The sequence below is a fragment of the Geotrypetes seraphini genome, chromosome 5, assembly GCF_902459505.1.
Source record: "Geotrypetes seraphini chromosome 5, aGeoSer1.1, whole genome shotgun sequence".
NCBI classification, from domain to species: Eukaryota; Metazoa; Chordata; class Amphibia; order Gymnophiona; family Dermophiidae; genus Geotrypetes; species Geotrypetes seraphini.
The window spans coordinates 496,378-511,106 of NC_047088.1; the positions used below are offsets into that span (position 1 = coordinate 496,378).

The following is a 14,729-nucleotide window of genomic DNA, read 5'->3' on the forward strand; positions in this document are numbered from 1 at the left end:
TTTGGGGGAGAATTTATCTAGAAGGAGGGGGAAGGGTTGGGTTAAGATATCTGGATAAATTTTTTGAAAAGTAGAGTTTTGATTTCTTTTCGAAAAGTTTTGAAGTCGCCCATTGCCGTCAACAGGTTGGAGATGGAGTGGTTAAGTTTTGCTGCTTGCGTCGCCAGAAGGTTATCAAACATCTGTTTGCGCTGAGTGCCCTTGAGTGGAGGGAAGGCAAAAGGGTTCGGAGTTCTTCTTTGTCTTGAGGTGAGGATCTGGTTTAGGCGGTTGTTTAGATAGGGGGGGCGGAGCCGTTTAATACTTTGAATAATAGACAGTAGAATTTGAATTGAATTCGTGCTTGCATAGGTAGCCAGTGAGAGTCTAGGAAGGCAGTTGTAATATGATCATATTTTCTCAGGGAGTAGATCAGTCTGAGGGCAGTGTTTTGTATAGTCTGAAGTTGTTTTATCATGTTGGCAGGACAAGGTAGATAGAGGGAATTGCAATAGTCCAGTAGACTTAAGACTAGGGATTGGACAATTAGCCTGAATTGTGCTGGGTCGAAGAATTTTCTTATTTTACGTAGATTTCTCATAATTAAAAAAGCTTTCTGGGATGTTTTATTGATTTGGGACTGCATTGTGCAGCATCTGTCTATCGTTTCTCCTAGGAGTTTGCGTTCGGGCTGTATTGGGTATTTGGTGTTTTTAATTTTCAGTTCTGTAATGGTGGGAGTTTTGGCCTTTTCGAGCAGAAGGAATTTTGTTTTATCTGAGTTTAGTTTCAGTTTGTGGTCTACCATCCATTTTTCCATTGCATCTAGGGTTATGTTTGAATATGTTTATTGATTTTGCAAGAAAAGTAGAAATACACACGTCAAACTAATATCATCCCCCCACCCTCCCCCTCCCTATCCCCAACACCCCACCCCCCAACTTCCCTCTGTAACAATGATCATCCTCCAGCAATCAATTTATTACGGGTTCAACAAGTGACTACGTGCTTTATGAGTCAACGTTAACCAAAATGGTTCCCAAACAGAGCTAAATATCCGGCCTCTAGGTGAGTCCAATGAGGTTAAGGACATACGCTCCATCGATGCTTGACGAAGCATCAGAATTCTCCAAAATGACAAAGTTGGTGGGTCCGATACAATCCAACAATGTAGTATCGTTTTCTTTCCCATGAGGAAAGTCCGGGCCAGAAAGCCTCGGAAGCCTTTTGGAGACCCCCGGGGGAGTGAGTCCATCGTGAACAACAATTCCGGACGGTTAACATAACCTTGGTGCCACATGGAGGCAATATGCCGCTGTAGTTGTATCCAAAAGCCCAATATCAATGGACACGACCAAAACTGATGTCCCAGCGTTGCTCTTGGTTGAGCGCATTTAATACACGCGTCTGATGTACTGAGGTTAGCAGGATACAGGTATGTTGGTGATCTGTAGAGACGTAAGTAGAATTTATAGTTCAATTCAATGAGGGTCACTTGAGAAGTAAGAGTGTGGATAGATTTAAGACCCAGTTGAATGTGTTTACCAGTCACCTCACAGGGCAAATCCCCCGACCAGCGGGCCGCATAGGCGTCATAAGAAATTGACCCCAGACTATCCCGTAAGAAGCGTAAATGAAATTTCAATGGGATTTGGGTCTGTGCTGTTAAACATAACGCTTCCGAAATTGTCTCCTGACATTGGTTTGTGAGCCCTGCTGGTGAGAGAGATCGAATATAAGATGTCATCTGAGCATACGCCAACCAGTCCCGAGGCGTCCAATGATATTCAGTCTGCATCACCGTGAATGGTGGTACCGTGCCCTGTGCTGTGACCACCTGTGAGATATATTGCAAATTTGACGTTCTCCACACAGATACCAGAAATTTGGATGTCCCAGGTGGAAAGTCTTTATTGTCCAGGAAAGGTAAGTAAGCTGTAGCTGTAGGGTTGATCTTTAGCATTTTACATAAACGTCTCCACACTTGACGCAACGGTTGAAAAAGAAATTTTCCAACTGGTGGTGGACCCCCTGGGAGATGTAAAGTGTGCAACAAATAACTAAAGTGGTACGGGGAACATAGGACTAGTTCCGAAGAAGTTGCCGAAAAATGGCTAGTCCCCCGGAACCAATCACTCAGGTGTCTCATTTGGCACGCCTGAGAGAACAATCGTAAGCTATGAAGGCCCAGTCCTCCCTGTGCCCTAGGAAGCATCAAAACAGACAGTGAAATCCTGGCCTTTTTACCATTCCATAAATAAGAAGTGAAGTATTTCCCCACCTCCTTCTCATGTTTGGCAGACAATAAAAGAGGGAGCATTTGAAATATATATAGCCACTGGGGCAACAACACCATATTATATAAAGCAATTTTACCCATGAGTGATAGAGGAAAGTCCCTCCAAAGTGACAATTTCTGTCGTGTGAGGCTCAAGAGTGGTAGGACATTCTCTGAATATAGGCTGGTGATGTCTATTGGTATTTTTATACCTAAGTACGTCAGGGAAGTGGTAGCCCATTTTAGGGGAAAAGGCCCCCTCCACCTAGCGGGGAGTCCTCGAGACAGGGGAAGTACCAGTGATTTTTGAAGGTTGAGTATCAATCCCGAATATAAGCTAAATTCATCTAAGATGGCTAATGCTCTTTTCAGGGAAGCCTGTGGGTCAGCTAAAGTCAGTAACATATCGTCAGCATATGCTAAGACACGTATTTGTGAGTCCCCTTCCGGAAGGCCTAATATACCATCATCTCTCTGCAGTGATCTCAGAAAGGGATCCAGATAGAGCAAGAACAACATGGGAGAGAGAGGACTACCCTGTCTCGTCCCTCGCGCTATCTGGAAAGATGGCGTCTTCGTACCATTCACTAAAATGCTAGCAGTGGGTGACGTATATAACAATCGTATCATATCATAAAACCAACTGGTAAAACCCATGTAGGAAAGTACCGAAAATAGGTAATTCCAGTTGACTTTATCAAAGGCTTTCGCCGCATCTAAACTAACCAATATTCCATCTGTACGTGTTACTTGAGCTCTGTGCATGGCCGTCAATAATCTTTGAACATTGAGGACCGAATGGCGCTGCTTGACAAAGCCAACCTGCTCAGAAACAATCAATTGGGGAAGCAGTGTAGCCAGTCGATTGGCTAATACCTTATCCAATATTTTAATATCTACATTAAGTAGAGATATAGGCCTATAGGATTCTATATCTGTTTCTCGTTTCCCTGGTTTTGGAATTAATGTTATGTATGCATGGTTAGCTCCCTCCGGAAATGCTCCCTCCTCTTCTGCCGCTTGATAATACGCCTCCAAGGGTCCACAAAGTTGTGTGAGTAAGAGTTTATAAAATTCCGGGGAATACCCATCAGGGCCCGGAGATGTTCGGTTCTTTAGTTGTTTCACAGCTATTTGTATTTCCTTCCCCTGAATTGGCCTATTTAGGGAGTTACGCATGGGAGAGGACAATCTTGGCATCCCTGCATCCTCTAAAAAGTCCTCTGCCTCTGGTCCCTGATCACCCTTCACCGAAGAGTAAAAATGTTTATAATAACGCAGAAAACTATCAGATATGCCCCCTGTGCCCGTCACCTTCGTTCCATCAGGCAAATGCAAACAGGGAACATATCTATCAGGCCGCCTTGATTTAGTGAGCGAAGCGAGTAATCTGCCCGGTTTGTTCCCGTATCTATAGTATTTATGTTGGACAAAATATAAATGTTTTTTTGTGCGCTCATGAATCAGAGCATTTAGGGCGGCCTGGGCTGAAGTCAATAGTTCATTAGAGCGTGGTGTAGGATGTGCTAGGTGTTGTTTCTTAAGCGTCATGCATTGCCGCTCAAGGTGTATAATGCCCTGTGCCACGCGTTTTCTATAAGCCACTACATAGGAGATTATGTCTCCTCGAAGAACTGACTTGGCCGCTTCCCAAAATAGGAGAGGTGTCTCCCTATGTTGAGCATTAAAACGAAGGTAGTCCTCCCATTTCTCCGTTAAGTACGTTATAAAGTCTTGATTATCTATTAAATAAGATGGGAAGCGCCACCCACTAGAAACATGAGATGTCTCTGTAAGCATGTCCATCCATATCGGGCAATGGTCCGATATGGAAAGAGGACCTATCTCTGAGGCTTCGATCTGGGAAAATAGGGATGATGATATTAAAATGTAATCTATTCTGGAGAAGGATTGATGTGCCCGAGATTGATGTGTAAAGTTCCTCTCTCGTGGGTGCAATAATCTCCAAGGGTCTACAAGATCCAGGGCGTCACACAAATAAGGTAGGCCTTTGCTCGGAGTCGAGCATTGACTCATGCCTGGCCCCGTGCGGTCCTGCTCTGGATCCAGAACTTGATTAAAATCGCCCAGGATCAGTAATGGTGTTGTAGGGTCACGGTGACCTAATTTAACCAGGCCTTGAAAGAATTTGTGATCGTATTGATTAGGGCCATAAGCTATAAGAATGTTGAGTACCCTGTCCGACATGGTCACCCTACAAAGTAGGGCTCTGCCTTGGGAATCTGCATGTATCTGTTCCACCCTTCCCGGAAAACCTCTACGCACCAGTAGGGCCACTCCAGCGTGTTTAGTAGCGGCAGAGGCAGAAAAAATCTGGCCCACCCAACCCCTTTGTAATTTAGCATGTTCAATCATATTTAGTCGTGTTTCCTGTAAGCAGGCAAGATCTACATTATGGTGTTTTAACCTGTTCAAGATCTTAGTCCGCTTCACTGGAGAAGTTATGCCCCCAACATTCCAGGACAATATTCTGAACGTCCTACCACTCACCAGGACCACAGAAAAAAAACTGTCTCAACAGTGTTTCCTGAAAACCCCCAGGCGCCCAGCCTTCGCCCGAGGAATCACCAGAGCTGAAATATTCACAGAACCCGTATATATTCCCTAGTTTTGTTTGCCATATCACATTGGAGGATAAATCAAAAAATACACACTTCCCAACATTCAAACCCCCACCCTCCCTTCCCAATCCCCCCCTCTCTCCCCAGGGAACCCCTGTTCCCGAACTTCCCCCCCAAAACAGTGACCCATCCTGTAACACTACGATACAGGAAGGTAGAGCACGTCTATGATGTATGGAAACTCGTCCCCCTCTTATACATAACAGAAAAGGTGACCCGTATTTGGGTGAACAGCATAAACCATTATTTGCATTGGTGAATCCCACAGAACTATGTAATCCTTGTCCAGAATGTTCAGGTTGTTGATGGCCCAGGGGTCCCTAATCTGTTAATGAATTCCCCGGCCAACATCTCCGAGTCAAACACATGCCATTTACCCTCTAACTGAATTTTCAGGATAGCTGGATAGAGAAATAGGAAGCGACATTTGAGATCAGCCAGCTTCCTGCAGAGAGGGTAGAATACTTTCCTTTTTTCCGTCAATGCAGCAGAGTAGTCCTGGCCAATTCGAATGGGGGTAGAATCATAGGTCAGTTTTTCCTTTTTAAGGCGAAATTCTCTGAGTATCTCCACTTTATGCCTATAGTTGTGAAGATTCCCAATCACTACCCTGGGCCTCTGATCATTCCCCGATCTGGGTCCCACACGGTGAACCCGTTCAAAGCGCGCTGGGCCCAGGCTAGTCGGCATAGGCAATTCACTGGCTAACCATGATTCAAGCACAGATAGAAGAGAGGAGTCTGTGACCGTCTCAGGGAACCCCATGAGTCGTAAATTCCCCCTTCGGGACCTGTTTTCAAGTTCCTCCAGTTTGGCTTGTTGTTGATCCAGTTGCACTTTCATGCGTGCCACGTCCGTTGTTATAACACGTGTCTCGTCTTCCGTTGTGGAGACGCGTTCTTCCAGCACTGTCACCCTGGCTGACTGGTCCTCCATTATAGTTTCTAATTTTGTTAATTGTGCAGACAGTTGTTCCATACTAGGAGATATTGCCTGGGTGATTAAAGTTTTCAGTTCTGCCAGCGTCTCCGGCGTGAATTGTTTTAGCACGCCGCCGGTGGGATCCGCCATCTTGTCTTCGGTAGGTTTACCTTTGTCTTTATCTTTCTTCGCCGATTTAGTGGACATGGCTGGTTGGTTTGTGGTCAGGAATCTGTCCATATACCTTCCTACCTAGATCGCCGAATTTCGCTATATTCCGTTCGCCGTTCGTCCCGTTTTTAAGGGGTAAGAGGGGAACGAGCTCCGGAGCTGGCTAAGCTACGTGCACGCCGGCTCACAGCATCACGTGACTCCCTGCATCTAGGGTTATTTCCAGTTTTGCTGTAGTGGTGGGCTCTGACGGGTTGAAGGGGAGGAGTATGGTGATGTCGTCTGCGTAGCTGAAGGATGTAACATTTAAGTTATCTAAAGTGGCTCCAAGGGAGGAAATAAAGAGGTTGAAGAGCGTAGGTGATAGAGGTGATCCTTGTGGAACTCCGCATGGGTTGGACCATGGTTCTGATTTGATATTATTGGACTTTACCCTGTAGGTTCTTGATTTGAGGAATCCTTGGAACCAATTGTAGACCTTGCCTGAGATCCCATTGGCGTCAAGTATCTGTAGCAGTATGGAGTGGTCGACCAGGTCAAATGCTGCGGAGAGGTCAAGTTGGATTAGCATCATCTTTTTGCCTTTGCTAATTTGCTGTCGAGCTGTGTCTAGTAGTGTTACAAGTAGTGCAGGGGTGTCCAATGTCGGTTCTCGAGGGCCGCAATCCAGTCGGGTTTTCAGGATTTCCCCAATGAATATGCATTGAAAGCAGTGCATGCAAATAGATCTCATGCATATTCATTGGGGAAATCCTGAAAACCCGACTGGATTGCGGCCCTCGAGGACCGACATTGGACACCCCTGAAGTAGTGTTTCCGTGCTGTGGTTGGTTCGAAATCCTGATTGTGAGGGGTGAAGTAGGTTATGATCTTCCAGGTAGTTGGTGAGGTATTGTGCAACTAGACCTTCTATTATTTAAACGTATATTGGTATTGAAGCAATTGGTCTGTAGTTGGAGGAGTTATCTATTGGGCCTTTGTGGTCTTTCATGATTGGGGTGATTATGATCTCTCCAAGGTCTTGAGGGAATTGATCTCCTGTTAATGTGGTTTGAATCCATAGCATGAGGTTGGCTCTGAATGTGGTGGAGGAGTTTGATAACAGGTAGGTGGGGCTGTTATTTAGGTCGCAAGAAGCTTGGCTGTATTTTTTTTCTGTGCAGGAGAGAAAATAGGAGCATTATATCCCTGCAGGGTGGTTTTTAGATTATCAGCATGGGAAAGATGGGTTTCTTGAATGAAGATAATATCAGGATTCAATGATCTTATATAATTCGACACTTTTTTCCGCTTAATATAATGGTTAAGTCCATTGACATTAAAAGTTAGTATATGCAAATTAGTCATAAGAAAGAAACATTTCCTTTGTTATGATGATCTTGGAAAAAGAATGTGTATGTATATTAGCAAACATTGACATGGATAGTTTCAAGAAGAAAAACCAATTCTGAACCTGTAGATAACAACAAAATGTCATACCAAGAAAAGGCAAACAGTGCCAGAGGAATGACAAGTTAAAGAAGAAAGAAAAGAACGGGTGGGCTTGAAACCTCATGAGCAGCCAGCAGCAGAATAACTGCCTCTCCCCCACAGTGCATGTGTGAAAAAAGCTGATATCATTAGCACACTAGGACTGTGAAATAACAATACATCTGAATTTTAGAACATATTATGAAATAATAAGGAAACAAAACAGGATCAGTGCATCTTAATAGATTCAATATATAACTGAAGATCAGCTGGATCCATGTACGTTACAGTTTTGTTGTTGTGAGTTACAAGCATTTTCGCCGGGTAGAGCAAGCCAAAGCGGGCTCCGATGTCCTTTAGATCTTGTCGCAATTGCAGAAATAGCTTTCTCTTGGCCGCGGTGGTTTTAGCCAGATCTGGAACGAAAAGAATCTTCTTGCCCTGGTGTAGAATCTGTTTTTTTTCTTTAGCTGAAGTCAGGATCTTCAAGGCATGTTGGTAGCGCAGCAGCTTGGCTACAATAGGCCGAGGCGCCTTCTGGTTCGGAGTAGGCCTGGATGGAACCCTGTGTGATCGCTCCAGTTCCAGTGGTGGATCGAAGGTTATACCTAGCAGAGATGGAATTAAGGTTTGTAAAAAAGTGATGGTGTCCGATCCTTCGGACGACGCGGGGATTCCCAAAATGCGTACGTTGCATCGGCGGCTTCTATTCGCCAGATCTTCCAGGTCCGAGTGCAATGCGGTGATGGCTTTACTGTGCTGCGGTATGAGGGAAACATTCGCCTTATGTTGTTTGAAATCTTCCAGAGCATCGATTCTATGGCGCGCATCAGTAAACTGTGCATTCAAAGCCTCTATTTCTGTTTTAATAAGCTGAGATTCTTCCACTTGTTTGGACATGAGATTTTTAAATGCCCGCATCTCAGTTAGGATAAGTTCAAGTTGCGATTCCACTGAATTTGGCGGCAGCTTTACGGGTGAGGCGACCTCGTGCTTAGGCCTCTTACCACTAGTAGGTCCCATGCCGGATTGCTCCGTCTTAGTTGTTTTATTTGAAGACATGGCATACAGCTATAGTTATAGAGTATGCTCGGATAGGTGCTGTAGCGTTTCAGCTCACAAAGTGCGCTAGATATTTCTTAATTGATCGCACCGTAGTGAGGAGAGCTCAGTCGGCACGTCCGGCAGCCATGATCGCCAGGCCACGCCCCCCAGTCCCTGTATGATTCTATACGACCCACCCTCTCTGTGTACACTCAGTGATTTGGAATAGCCTGCTTCTTTCTGCCTCAGATACTCTCCTTACAGGCTTAAAGATTTTCCAGCCAGTTGCCAGATCCTGTGGGGAGTTTTCTGTGAGTATGTGCATTGCCGAAGGCTCTCTTTTGGGGTGCTCGTTACCCACAGCAGGTAAGAACATAAGAAGTTGCCTCCGCTGAGGCAGACCATAGGTCCATCCTGCTCAGCGGTCCGCTCCCGCGGCGGCCCATCAGGCCCATTGCCTGAGCAATGGTCTATACCTATCTATACCCCCCAATCCCTTTTTCTTCTAGGAATCTATCCAAACCTTCTTTGAAACCATTTAATGTTTTCTTGTCTACAACAGCCTCTGGAAGCGCGTTCCATGTGTCCACCACCCTCTGAGTGAAAAAGAACTTCCTAGCGTTTGTTCTGAACCTGTCCCCCTTCAATTTCTCTCAATGCCCCCTTGTGCTTGTGGTGCCCCTTAATTTGAAAAATCTGTCCCTGTCTACTTTTTCTATGCCCTTCAGGATCTTGAAGGTTTCTATCATGTCTCCTCTAAGTCTTCGCTTTTCCAGGGAGAAAAGTCCCAACTGCTTCAATCTGTCGGTATATGGGAGATTTTCCATTCCCTTTATCAGTTTGGTTGCTCTTCTTTGTACTCCCTCAAGTACCGCCATGTCTTTCTTGAGGTACGGCGACCAGTACTGGACACAGTACTCCAGATGCGGCCGTACCATTGCACGATACAGCGGCATGATGACTTCCTTCGTCCTGGTCGTAATACCCTTCTTAATGATACCCAGCATTCTGTTTGCTTTCCTAGAGGCTGTGGCGCATTGCGCCGATGCCTTCAGTGTTGCGTCTACCATCACTCCCAGGTCTCTCTCCAGGTTACTAACCCCTAGTGGTGTTCCCCCCATTTTGTATGTGAACATCGGGTTCTTTTTCCCCACGTGCATGACCTTGCATTTCCCCACGTTGAAGCTCATCTGCCACTTTTCGGCCCACTTTTCCAGCTGCGTTAGATCCTTTTGGAGATCCTCGCAGTCTTCCTTGGTTTGAGCCCTGCTGTATAGTTTGGTGTCATCTGCAAATTTAATGACTTCACACTTAGTTCCCGCCTCTAGGTCATTTATGTAGATATTGAACAAGAGCGGTCCCAGCACCGACCCCTGCGGAACTCCGCTCGTGACCCCTTTCCAGTCTGAGTAGTGGCCCTTTACGCCAACCCTCTGCTTCCTGTTTGCCAGCCAGTTTTTGATCCATCGGTGGACCTCCCCTTGTACCCCGTGGTTCCATATCTTTTTAAGCAGTCTCTCGTGTGGCACCTTGTCGAAGACTTTTTGGAAGTCAAGGTAAATGATGTCTATAGATTCCCCTTTATCCACCTGGCTGTTCACTCCCTCAAAGAAGTACAATAAGTTTGTGAGGCATGACCTACCCTTACAGAAGCCATGTTGACTCGGTTTTAGCTGCCCATTTTTTTCGATGTGCTCACAGATGCTGTCTTTAATCAGTGCCTCCATCATCTTTCCCGGGACTGAGGTCAGGCTCACCGGCCTGTAGTTTCCCGGGTCCCCCCTTGCGCCCTTCTTGAAGATGGGCGTGACATTTGCTATTTTCCAATCCTCCGGGATCTCTCCGGTTTTTAAGGATAGGTTTTTAAGGTAGGTTCTTCATTGTTCCTCAATGTTTTTCTGAGTTGTCTTTGTGCCTGTTTATTACTTGTTCATGTTTTGCAGAGCAGTCCTGTTCAAGAATTGTTTATGTTGCTGGGAATCTTTCCCTGTACCCCCTTTGCCATGGATTTGTTCAGGTATGTTGCTTGCCTTTGGGACTCAACTGGATATGGCTCTAGCTCTCAGTCTAAGGGGGAGGAGCATGTGCTTAGAAAAGTGTTGGATTTCTGCAACTCCTGGATTGCAGGTTGGAATTGAACACCTATCGTGGAATCCTATAGGGACTAACAGAAAAAAAGATTATTTAAGGTAAAAGCCTAATCTTCTAACATTTCATACATTGTTTGTTCTAGGTTTTCTGTTACGCCCTCAGTCCTGACGATGGAACTAATTTCCGTGTAAAGGTTATTGCTGAAGCAAATCATTTCACTGACTTATCTCAGGTAAGTTAGGGTTGTTGTTTTTTTAATAATTGAAAGAAATGTTTTGGTGGTTAAACCAAATGAAACTATTTTTATTTGTTGCTTTGTATTTTCCATCTCAGTAGGGATTAGAAAATGTCACCTAAGAAAATTAGCTCTTATTCAGTTAGCATTTGTTTCTGGAAATAGTGGCATAATAATTTAGGGCCTCTTCTACTAAATGGCGCTAGCGGTTTTAGCGCCGGGAGATGTGCTAAATGACCTGGGTTGCTCCCGACGCTCATAAGAACTCTGAGCGTCAGGTGTGGCTCCCCGCGTTAAAACCGCTAGTGCAGTTTAGTAGAAGAGGGGGCTAATGTCTATTGAGGAAACCAAGTGGTCTTGTCCAAGTGCTTCAATGTGCTCAGTCTAGAAGCATGCTCTCTTGATTATAAGATGATTGAAATTTAGCAAAAAAACTTTCCTTAGTGTCTTCACCAAACCAATGCTGAACCTGTGGGTTAGATTCGTTGGCCAGCAAATAGAGAAACACAACACTTCTGTGTAATTCACCTCTTGAAAGCACCATGCAGCTTAGAACTGAGTTTCAGTTGAGCTGAGGGACACTTTTTCTTTTTTGAAGTATGAGTTAAAAAAATGTGACACTACTACTATTTATCATTTCTATAATGTTGAAAGGCTTACGCAGCGCTGTACATTTAACATTCAGTAGACGGTCCTTGCTCAGAAGAGCTTACAATCTAATTTGGACAGGCAAACAGGACATCTCAGGGTGGGGTATTTCTAGCAGAAGAAATGATATGATGGGTAAAGGTACCTAATGGTGAGTGAGTTACGAGTTGAATGCAGATTCAAAAGAGTGGGATTTTAGCTTGGTTTTTGAATACTGCTAGAGACAGATCATGACGTATTGATTCTGGCAGCCTGTTCAGGCATACAGCGCAGCAAGAAAGAAAAATATATAGCTCAGAGTATTCTAAACCACTATCTCCCCTTCTTTTTTTCTTTCCCTTTTCTTCTGCTCTTTCATATTTTTTTTTCCACAAGTGAGATTGTAAGGAGAGGTAATTTTTCTTCATCAGCACAGAGAACAACTTGTAGCTCTGGCAATACCATTTGTAAGTGGGTATTGCTTAAACCACAGTGGTAAATGAGTGATTTCAGGAAAGAAAAGTATGTGTGGTGGTGGGGGTTTGCCTGGATTAAGGTGAATTCTATGCTGACCAGGTAGAACCGTGGCCCGTCTCTGAAGAGGTAGGATAAGCAACAATTTTTAACTCCTCTATTCTTCCTTCAACTTTTCCTGTATTTCCATGGAGTGACTTTGATTTTGTAATCTTGTTAAGGCGTGAGTCAGTCCCAACCCTGGTCTTTTTATTGTCTCTCTAAAGATCTGGGTATCATCATAGACAATATGATGCAACCTTCTGCCCAATGTGTGGCAGCAGCCAAAAAACCAAACGGGATGCAAGGAATTATTAAAAAAGGGATGGTTAACAAGACTATGAATAAACTAAACTAAAGCTTAACTTTATATACCGAGTCATTATTCTAAGAAAGCTTGACTCGGTTTACAGCAGTTAAATAAAAACAGAGAAGAATTTACAATGATAAATAGAAACTGGAAAAGGTAATAGCAAAATTTCAGGATAATTAATTTTCAAAATGTTTGGCAAATAGAGTAGTTTTTAAGGATTTTCAGAAAGATTGACACGAACTGGAGCTCCTCAAAATAAAGGGGACATCATTCCAAAGTTAAGAGAATTTGAAGACCAAAGATTGACTGAAGATCTTGCCTCCTTTGATTCCTTTTCTAGAAGGAAGGGAGAGTTTGAATTGTTGGATGCCTCTTGCAAAGGAAAATCTGTAAACATTCCAAAATAAAAGAATAAGGGGAATAAAGATACCATGTAGAATTTTGAAAGAAATACAAGCGCATTTAAATTGAATTCTAAAATAAACTGGGAGCCAATGGAGACTCTGGAGCAAAGGGGTCACATGGTCAAATTGCTTTTTCCAAAGATCAGCTTCACAGCAGTATTCTGGATTAATTGTAATCTTTGGAGACAGATTTTTGTGATGCCAAAGTAGATAGCGTTACAGAGATAGTATAATTGATTGGACCAAAACAGTATAATTGATTGGACCAAAACAGAAAAATGTCGGTGATGTTATTATGCCCCTGTATTGTTCCATAGTGCGACCTCATCTGAAGTATTGCATTCAATTCTGGTCTCCTTATCTCAAGAAAGATATAGTGGCACTAGAAAAGATTCATAGAAGAGAGACCAAGATCAAAAAGGGGATGGAACTCCTCTTGTATGAGGAAAGACTAAAAAGGTTGGGGCTCTTAAATTTGGAAAAGAGATAGCTGAGGGTTGGTCTACAAAATCCTGAGTAGAGTAGAACGGGTGCAAGTGGAATGATTTTTCACGGCGTCAAAAATTACAGACTAGTGGTCACTTAATGAAGTTACAGGAAAATACTTTTAAAATCAGTAGGAGGAAATATCTTTTCATTCAGAGAATAGTTAAGCTCTGGAACGCATTGCCAGAGGTGGTAAAAGCAGGTAGCATAGCTGGTTTTAAGAAAGGTTTGGATAATTTCCTGGAGGAAAGGTTCATAGTCTGTTATTGAGAAAGACATGAGGGAAGCCACAGCTTGCCCTTGATCAGTAGCATGGAATATTGCTACTCTTTGGGTTTTGGTCAGGTACTAATGACCTGGATTGGCCACTGTATGGACGGGCTACTGGACTTGATGGACCATTGGTCTGACCCAGTAAAGTTATTCTTATGAGGGTAAACCAGATCCAAGGAAGTTATCCATGATTCTTACAAAACTAACAGACGAACTTGTTCAGGCGTGGGTGCACACTCCGCCCCTCCCAGACGCTACAACCCGATGAGCCAGTTGGAAGGCCCAGCGGGACAGTTTAAATTTTTACCTGTCTTTCTCCGGTAGCAGTCGGGAAGTCTTCATCGGGCGTGGGAGCACACTCTGCCCCTCACCAGCGCTACAACCCACTGAGTCAGTTGGAAGGCTCAGAGGGAAAATTAGAATTTTTACCTGCCTTTCACAGGTAGCAGTCGGGAGGACTTCTTCATAGAGCGTGGGAGCATACTCCGCCCCTCCCCGACGCTACAACCTGCTGAGCCAATAGGAAGGCTCAGCGGGACAGTTTGAATTTCTACCTGCCTTTCCCCGGTAGCAGTCGGGAGGACCTAACCGGGCGTGAGAGCACACTCCGTCCTTCCGGACGCTACAACCCGCTGAACCAGTTGGAAGGCTCAGCGGGACAGATTGTACTTCTACCTGCCTTTCTCCGGTAGCAGTCAGGAGGACCTCACCGGGCATGGGATCACACTCCGCCTCCCCCCCCCCCTGAAACTACAACCCGCTGAGCCAGTTGGAAGGCTCAGTGGGACAGTTTGAATTTCTACCTGCCTTTCTCCGGTAGCAGTCGGGAGGACCTAACCGGGCGTGGGAGCACACTCCGCCCCTCCCCGACGCTACAACCCCCTGAGCCAGTTGGAAGGCTCAGCGGAATAGTTTGAATTTCTACCTGCCTTTCTCTTGTAGCAGTCGGGAGAACTTCATCGTGTGTGGGAGCACACTCCGCTCCTCCCCGACGCTACAACCCTCCAAACTACTTAAAAGACACAACCTAACGACGCACAGCCAGTCGATGAACTGTCTAAGACGAACTAACGAGCATCATAGCGAAGCGACCAAGAAACGACCGAACTACCACAACTTCAACCCCCAACATACAACCTACAATCTGGTTTCATACAATCAGACACGCTTACTCTCAAAATGTTAACTACACAACAAAAACACAGACAGGCTATCTTACTGATTGCCCTGATCCTAGCCAACCGTAAGACAACAGCACACATCTTCCCAAAACCAACTATAT

The 14,729-nt window shown here is 44.6% G+C and overlaps 1 protein-coding gene across 4 annotated transcripts in view; it reads left to right on the forward strand.

Annotated features, from left to right (window-relative positions):
* The window catches only part of OGT (O-linked N-acetylglucosamine (GlcNAc) transferase), a 569,231-nt gene that overhangs the window by 306,863 nt on the left and 247,639 nt on the right, over positions 1-14,729 (forward strand). For all 4 annotated transcript variants that reach the window (XM_033944283.1, XM_033944281.1, XM_033944282.1 and 1 more), the window contains one exon: positions 10,739-10,828. In XM_033944283.1, coding sequence (XP_033800174.1) covers positions 10,739-10,828 — 90 coding nt within the window. The remainder of the gene's footprint in view (positions 1-10,738; positions 10,829-14,729) is intronic.